Source organism: Rhinopithecus bieti, unplaced genomic scaffold, assembly GCF_001698545.2.
Source record: "Rhinopithecus bieti isolate Rb0 unplaced genomic scaffold, ASM169854v2 scaffold_6907, whole genome shotgun sequence".
NCBI classification, from domain to species: Eukaryota; Metazoa; Chordata; class Mammalia; order Primates; family Cercopithecidae; genus Rhinopithecus; species Rhinopithecus bieti.
In genome coordinates this window covers 3,729,323-3,738,123 of record NW_016805647.1, presented here as the reverse complement: position 1 = coordinate 3,738,123, position 8,801 = coordinate 3,729,323, and the positions used below count along the sequence as shown (strand labels likewise).

The 8,801-nt window shown below is 50.6% G+C and overlaps 1 protein-coding gene across 16 annotated transcripts in view; it reads right to left on the bottom strand.

Moving 5' to 3' along the window:
- Nucleotides 1–8,801, bottom strand: part of RIMS3 (regulating synaptic membrane exocytosis 3) — a 67,501-nt gene that overhangs the window by 9,295 nt on the left and 49,405 nt on the right. For 15 of the 16 annotated variants that reach the window (XM_017873284.1, XM_017873279.1, XM_017873278.1 and 12 more), the window contains 2 exons: nt 7,161–7,408; nt 1,371–1,512 (listed from right to left, as the gene is read on the bottom strand). In XM_017873284.1, coding sequence (XP_017728773.1) covers nt 1,371–1,512; nt 7,161–7,377 — 359 coding nt within the window. In that variant the 5' untranslated portion in view covers nt 7,378–7,408. The remainder of the gene's footprint in view (nt 1–1,370; nt 1,513–7,160; nt 7,409–8,801) is intronic. The other variant, XM_017873291.1, reaches the window with a different exon arrangement.

Below are 8,801 nucleotides of genomic sequence, written 5' to 3'. Positions count from 1 at the left end.
AGAGGCCGAGGCGGGCGGATCACGAGGTCAGGAGATCGAGACCATCCTGGCTAACATGGTGAAACCCCGTCTCTACTAAAAATACAAAAAATTAGCCGGGCATGATGGCAGCCGCCTGTAGTCTCAGCTGCTCGGGAGGCTGAGGCAGGAGAATGGCGTGAACCCGGGAGGCTGAGGTTGCAGTGAGCGAGATCGCACCACTGCACTCCAGTCTGGGCGACAGAGCGAGACTCCGTCTGCAAAAAAAAAAAAAATTAGCCAGGCGTGGTGGCAGGTGCCTGTAGTCCCGGCTATTTGGGAGGCTGAGGCAGGAGAATGGTGTGAATCCGGGAGGCGGAGCTTGCAGTGAGCCGAGATTGCGCCACTGCACTCCAGCCTGGGCAACAGAGCGAGACTCTGGCTCTAAAAAAAAAAAAAAAAAAAAGAGAGAGAGATCACTGTTCCTGGTCTAGTCACAGTCGGCAGATCCCAGTGTAAGAATGACCTATCTGAGATGCCCAGGCATGCTCTGCACATGGGAAGATGTAATAAATGCTGGAGAGTACTCGCATTCATGGAAGTAGGTGCAGCAGTGAGGCACACAATCACTGAATCTCAAACAATGGAGCCACAGAGTCCTGAGCCTGGAAGTCACTGGGCCTTGAAGCAGAAGCAGAAAATCTTAGTCATACAACTATAATTTCATAGACTTAGAAGAGATCTGTGGGAATATCTAACCCAATGACTTTCAAATTTTTTCATGCAACCTGCATGTAAGAAAGGAGATTTAACATCTTGACGCAGGACAGATCTGTGTGCGTCTATACATAAAAAATGGAAACAAAAATTCGCGAGGCAATTTGTCCTTACTTCATAAGATATGCCTGTTTCTTTTTCTAATGCTGGTTTTGACCCACTAAACCTATTTTATTTCCTGTCTATGAGTCACCATCCATGGTTTGAAAAACACTGATCTAGTCCAATCTCCTTCTCTCAGCTCTAAGCAAGCCTCCTTGAGAGAACGCCACTCATCTGGGTCACAACAATGGTTTTAGATTTAAACGGATTTTAGGGCCACATTTTCCTTTCCACTGTTTCCTCTGGAGCAGGGTAGTGTGTGGGTGGTGGGAGGTGGGAGGTAAGGGTCTCTTCCTGAAACATACAGAAGGAACTGATAGCTCCTGGATATCTGGATATTCCAATGGGAGCGATGGAAGACCTGGGGTCCAGGCAGAGTGTTGAGGGGAGAGGTATGAAGGAAGGTAGAGACACAGAGGACCCAGACATTTTAGTTGGAAACAAAACAGGGAGGCTTTCCCACCCTGCCCAGTGGCTCTGTGACTGGAGGACCGAGGAGGAGGGAGGGGACCACAGCGCGGGGCTGCACGCACGTGCCGTCGGAGCTGTTGCTGTTGGTGCTCCCATCGGTGGACTCCCGGCTGCCCTGGCGCGTGACCCGGCTCCGCATCTCCACCGCGATGCCCGTCTCCGTGCTCCGGCGGATGTTGCTGCGCAGCTTCTTGGTGGCCCCTTCTGTGACCGCCCCCCACCCCAAGCACAGAGAGGGAACAAGGTCAGATTATAAATGGGGCTCCTCTAAGAGTCCTGCCAAAGTTACTCTCTTGGCATTGGGGGGGTTGATGGGGAGGATAAGCAGGGCTCTGACTGGAGGCAGGGGCATGGCTGAGCTGACCTCAGAGCTGGCCCTGCTCAGGGCACTGATGCTGACAAAGCAGACTAGAAAGACGGCTGCAGGCAGAGTCATGATGGCGCCACCAGGCAGAGCCGCAGATCTGCAGCCGGGGCCTGTGCCTCACCCTCATGAGGCTCCCCTGACGCCCACCTTCCTGCTCAATTTCAGCCCTTGCCCCAAAGGTTAAGTGTGTCTCCTCCCACTCTCTTCTGGAAAGTTCATCTCTAGGATTCTCAGACTGACTTTCCCTCTTTCAGGCACCCTCAGACCCTATCACACCCGGACCTCACAACTCACCTCTGATACCTCTGGTGGCTCTATAGGAAAGTCCCCATGGGAAGCCTGACCACTCTCAAACAAACCTGCCTTCTCTAGGTGGGGCTGAACATGGAGAGGACGTGTGTGGAGAGCTAGAGAGGCCATTAGGGAAACAAGACAGAGAGGGACTGCTGGGTTGACCCAAATTGCCTTTGGCTTTGGGAAAAGGTCTGCAGAAGCAGCTCCAAAGCTGGCCTGTGAGAGCTTACCCCTGTGTCTCTGTGCCTCCTGTTCAGAGGCTCTTGACCCCCATATCCTAGCCTCCCTCTCAGCCTTTCAGGGAGCATGGGACACTTTCCCTCTCCCAGCAGCACACCATCCTGCCTGGGTTTCCATGGCAACCTCCTCGGCATTGCAGTGTGGTCCCTCTAGACACCTCTTCTCCCGGGGGGGTGGACAGGGGAGGCGGGCTGAGGGTTTGCAGGGACTTCCCCCGCTGAAGCTTGGCAGCTGGAGGAGCTTGATGGGGAGGGAACTGGCCCTCAGATAGGAACTGCACCAAAGGAACCATTTGCTGTCACTGGTTAGAGGCCAAGCGAATTAAGAGTGGAGTTGCCTACAGGGAGGGGGAGAGGCCAGGGCAGGCCAGGCAGCACAGCCCCTGAAAGCAGTGGGGAGCAGGGAGCTGGTTACCTTGGCAATTCTCTCCCACCACACCCAGTGGTGGGCTAGGGAGGGGATGTTCAAGACCCTAGCCTGGGAAAAGGAAGACGTTATTCCTCCTGCTTCGTCTGCTTGTCTTTCAGAAAGTCCCCACTAGAGGAGGGCAGGCTGAGAGGTCTAGGATCACTAGTGGATGGGAGGGTGGGTGGTGGAACAGGCTGAGAACAGGGTGCAGGGTGAGGAAGAATGTCTTCTCTGAAATCATCCCAGCTTCTGGGATACTGGAATCCATGACACCATCAATATGTCTGTCTGTCTCTCTCATACACACACACATACACACACACACAGAGTCACATTAGCTCATATATATTTTTTTCACAAAGAGAGGCATAGGCAGACATGCACGAGCAGCAGCAATCACATATATAAATACAGTAATCTCATACACAAGGCTACATGCATGTTTATATCACAGTCACACAGTCACAAATGGTCCTACCAGGTCTTGGTCACACGTACACATGATGTATTCTGTTGCTTTCAGTCAAGTCATGGATACATGATCTTCGCATGTAACACTTGAAGTTGAACCCTCCCATTCATCACACATGTTGATGAAAAACCACAAATGGTGTCTGACCCACCTCACACACTGAGGCCTGGGTAATAATGCTGGTGTGTGGGGCCTCTCCCTGTCCATGGCCCCTAACTCTACGTCATCTGTAACCCAATTAGAAGACAGATGGGTCTGTGGGGGCTCCCTCGCCTTCATATCTCTACCCCACAACACACAGCCTGAGGCTCACCTCCTCATGACCCCAACCCTTCTCTTTCAGAGTTTAGGAAAACTTAGACCCATTTGGGAGCAAATTTGCCTTCTTAGATAAGACTTGTCTAACCCCATGTGAGACCCTGAGTCGGGGAGTCACAGAACCCTAAAATCTTAGAGATACTTTGGCTACCCCTCCCCCAAATTTCACAGATGGGAAGCTTGAGGTCCAGGTGCCGAGAGAGCTGGGACTAGATCAGGCCCACAGACTCCCAGTCTGCTGTCATGCTCTTTTTACTCCCCTCCCAATCCCCCATCTAGTTGAGAGGTGATTCCACAGAGATGAAGTTCCATGACTTTAGAGGGAGGAGAAAGCTCTTGCAATCTCAGAGACGATCCCTCCACTGGCTTCATACATGTCCATACGATCCCTCCACTGGCTTCATACATGTATAGTCTCAACCCCTGCTGATTTAAGGAATAACTTTATATAATCTCTCTCTCTCTAGAGAAACAGGCCAAGTTGCCTGAAATAATTCTATGGGCCCCAGATACCAAAAGACTCCAGGAACCATCCCATCTGTCCCATCACAAACAAAGGAGGGGCACTCACACCCTGTACCACCACTCCCCATGGCATCTTCTGGAATGGTCCTGAGCCCTCTCTCTACCCTGACCCAGATCCCGGAGTCCAGAAGAGGAAAGCCACTGTCCCTGGTACTGAAAATACTAGCTCCGTTTGGGCAGGGGCTAGGACAGCCCAGGATGGTCCTGTGTAGACCCAGCCAATTGCCAGACCAGAACCCACCTGTGTCCTGGACCCAAAGCTCTGACCCCACCCTCCTCACTGCTCCCACGACTTAGTGAATGTTAGATCCAAAAGGAAACTGGGAGAGAGCATTTTAGCTCCATTTTACAGAAGAGGAAACTGAGGCCCAGCGGAAAAGTAAATTTCCCGAGGTCCCATGGTGAGTTACAGAGCCAGGACTCGCCCTCTAAAGTGAGTTTTTGTAAGTCCACTCTAGGGCAACATGAGGAATAAACTGGAAGAAGGCAGGCAGGAGGCAGGAGAACTAGAGAGGAGGGTGGTGCAATCGTCCAGCCTAGATATTATGGGTCCTGTACTAGGGCAGGGGCTTTGAAACAAAGAAGGATGGGCAAGGCTCTAGCCAATGCAGAGTACGGACACACTAGGAGGAAGGAGGCCCTGGGAAGGGCAGACCTGAGCCCAGAAGACCGAGTCCAGGAGAGGAATTCCTCCCAACTTCACACAGCCCAGCCCTGCAGGGAATGGAACCATCCCATGTGTTGGGAGTAGGGGCACTCTTCTAGGGTCTTTCCCAGAACAGTTTCCAGAGCCAATGCCCATGAGTCTGCCTCATATATTCCTCTGGCACCAGATGCTCTCACCCACTAGGAGGGTCCGAGCTGGGATACTGGCATCCTCAAGGCATGGGGGCAAAAAATGGAGAAGGAATTCTAGATGGAGAGGAGTATGCTACAGGGAAGGAGCAGAGGTATGGAGGCTGAGAACTCAACTTCTCTTTTGGCCTTATGGTACAATGGCAGGTAATAATAATAGCATCGACACTTCGCTGAGTGCCTACCCTATGTACCAGGCATGAAGCTGGGTGCCTTTGCACACCCTATCTCATTTAATCCCCTGGACAACTCTGCAAGGCATGTATCACTGCCCTTATTCTACGAACAAGGCAGCAGGCTCAGAGAGATGAAGTAACTTGCCTTAGTCACCCGGTTAGTAAATGACAGGGGGTGGATCTGAACTTGAGGTTGTTCTCCAGGGACATGCTTTCTCCCCAGGCTCTGGATGCCTCATCAGTAACATAAGTACAGCGTACTAGATGATCTCAAGGGACCCTCCCCGCCCTGACTTTCAGCAATTAGCTGATTCACAGACACCTTCAGTTAGAAGGGCATCTGGGCAGTTCCCCTAGCTCCAGTCCTTCAGCCATGCCCTTGCATACCAAGGAGACAAGGGATTCAGAAGCCCCAACATCATTCATCTCTTCTCGAGATGAAAGGTCTTCCTGGTATCTGCTCCAATCCCTGCCTGCAGCCTGTAAAGTCAAGGCAGACCACTAGAAGTTTCTCCCAGTGACTCAGGTCCCTATCCTGGCCTTGGAAGACTGTCCCTCCAAATCACTTTGGGCATGAAGAAGCCTTTGGGTCTGAAACTGAATCAGCTGGATTCCTGGGCTTGGTCCCCTGGAGCCAGACTCCTGGGGTCCAACACCTCCATGACCTCCTAATCTTAATCTCACTCCTTGGCCCTATCTCAGCCCCCTCCTTGTCCCAGCCCAACTTCTAGATCCCCAAGTCCCCATCTTCCTGACTCTCTAGTACTAGGCCTAAACTGCATATTCACAGAGGCCACACCCACTCTAGGACTCATCTGATAACCTCAAGCCCCTTCCCCATCTATAATAGCTTTCCCCAGCCAGAAACCACATCACAGCTTGATTGCTGGAAAAGACCAGCCCACGTGCTCCTGTCGAGGGCTTTGTAAAAATCTATTTTAAGGCCTGGAAAAGTCCCCACCCCAGCCCCAACTGGGAGCCTTGATGAGCATTCTCCCCGGATCCTCCGGAGCCCCCGCCCCCTCACCATCCCATCCAGCTGCCTATTTGAAGGTTTCTGGGGAAGTTGTTACTCTGAACAAAATAAGCAGGAAGAGATTTTAAAACAAAACCAGCTGGTGTCTGGGCTGATGCCACAAAGTGAGGAGGTCTTGGTGGGGAGGGCTGGCTCCTCTGTGTTGTGGGGTCTATGTATGTCACAAGGTGGTCACCCACCAGGATGAACATAACTGAGATTCTGCAGCGAGGTGTCTGAAAAAGGATACTGTATTGATGAGGATGGAGCTATTATGGTGTGTGTGAATGTGGCTTTGTGATGTACACCTGCACACATGGGACATGTTTCTGTGATCTGGGTCTGTGCATGTAATCAGAGGGCCGTGTCTGTGTAGTTTGCATGACTGGTTTTATCTGTGACCATGCACAGTGTGAATTTCTCTACTGTGCCTCCCTGGAAATATGGGCAGCTTACCAGAGCCACTGAGTGCTCTATTTATGTAACTGTACAAGTCACACATCTTTGTGTGTGTCTCCCTTGTGCTTTGTAACATATACATGGGACTACAGAATTGCATTTGTGTGGTTATTTGTATTTAGGAGACTGGGAGATTACAGGTGAGACTGAATCTTTTTTGTTTTTTAAACCAGGGGGTCTCACTCTGTTCCCCAGGCTGGTCTCAAACTCCTGGGCTCAAGTGGCCCTCCCGCTTCTCCCTCCAAAGTGCTGGGATTATAGGTGTGAGCCCTGCACCGGCACCTGAGACTAATCTTATGGATGTGTATGTCTGTAAAATCGTGGTGTCACTTACACAGTGCCAGGAACATAAGCCTGTTTAACAAGTAACTACTGGTTAATGTCTAAGTCTGTGTGTGGAGACAGTGGAGTGTAAAGGTTAAGAGCATCAGCTAGGAAGCCCAATTGCTAGAGTTTGAATCCAGACTCCACCACCTACTAGTTGTATAGTTTGAAGCATCTGACCTCCCTTTTCTGTTCTTTGGTACCTGCCTCATAGAGCTCCATGGAGATTTAATCAGTCCATACACCTACTGGACCTAGAACAGCACCTGTTGTATGGGAAGGGCCACCATATAAGTGTTTGTGGGCATGGGAGTGCAGATCCATCAGGGCAGTCCCTGGGTAGTCTGTCTTTGCAAAGTGTCCCCTACCCCCACCCCGCAATGTCCCAGGTCCCCTCACCAGGCTGCGGAAGCTGGAGTGTGCTCTTGCTCCACTGAGTCAGGCCCACAATGGCCACCATCTTGGCACCCAGGCTGCTCCTCCGCTTCTTGGCGGTGCTGGTCCCAGCCCCGCCCCCAGCTTGCTGGGATCCGCAGATTTCACCGCTAATGCTGGAGCTCCGCACCACGTTCCTGGAGGCCCCAGACGAGGCAGGACCTGGCTCCCCGTTAAACATGGTCCCTGGGGCAGCAGGGCCTCAGGCAGCTCTGAAGGTGGGCAGGAAACAAAGGATCCCACGTCAGACCTGGATGAATCTACTGCAGTCCCACCACTTCCTAGCTGCATGACCTTGGGCTAGTCACTTGACCTCTCTGAGGCTGTAAGGTTTAAATGCACAAACAAATGTCAAGCGCATGCACAGGTTCTGGCTCAATAAAAGGGACTATTCCTATTAGCACATGGCTATGAAGAACCTCGCAGGTGACCTGGTTTAATGGAGAGTATCGAGGCTGTGGAGTCACATGGCCTAGGCTTGAATTCCAAAGGCCTCTACACACTAGCTGTGTGAACTTGTGACCAAACAAACATTCTGAGGTTTCAGTGAACACCTCAGCAAGATGTGAAATAAAAGCACTTAGCTCATAGGATTGTTCTAAGGATTAAATTAAATAATGCATGTGAAATGCCCATCAGGCTTAGAGGAAATATTCAGTAAGTATTAGTGGTTATTATTTTCATAGCAAATAATAATAGGGAGAACAGAACTGGCTCCAGTCTGTGCAGACTCTGGTGGGGTCCTTCTGTGTGAAGGGGGTACTGCAGAAAAGCCCAAAGCAGCAAGAAAATCACCCTACTTGAGAGGCATTTTAGTCTATTCCCTTCCAGCCACCCTTCCATGCATTTTTTAAAATAATTGAACTCATACTGCAAATATCATTTTATATACTAGTATTTTTTTCATTTAACATTATATCATGGCTGGGCGCGGTGGCTCACGCCTGTAATTCCAGCACTTTGGGAGGCTGAGGTGGGTGGATCACTTGAGGTCAGGAGTTCGAGACCAGCCTGACCAACATGGTGAAACCCCATCTCTACTAAAAATACAAAATTAGCCAGGTGTGGTGGTGGGCGCCTGTAATCCCAACTACTCAGAAGGCTGAGGCAGGAGAATCGCTTGAACCCAGGAGGCGGAGGTCGCAGTAAGCCGAGATCGCACCATTGCACTCCAGCCTGGGTGACAGACCAAGACTCTTGTCTCAAAAAAAAATACATCATAAGTATTTCCCAATGTCATTAACACTATGTATGCTACCATGATATTCCATTGTATAGAAGTAGCATAATTGACTTACATATTTCAATATAGTTACCTCTTAGATCAGGCCCAAGTTTCTCTCCTCTTTCTCTCTTTCTTCTCTTTTTATTTTTTATTTATTTATTTTTTGAGATGGAGCCTCACTCTGTCACCCAGGCTCAAGTGCAGTGGTGCAATCTCAGCTCACTGCAAACTTCACCTCCTGGGTTCAAGCAATTCTCCTGCCTCAGCCTCCCAAGTAGCTGGGATTACAGTCATGCACCACCACGCCTGGCTAACATTTTGTATTTTTAGTAGAGGGGGGTTTCACCATGTTGTTAAGGCTGGTCTCGAACTCCTAACCC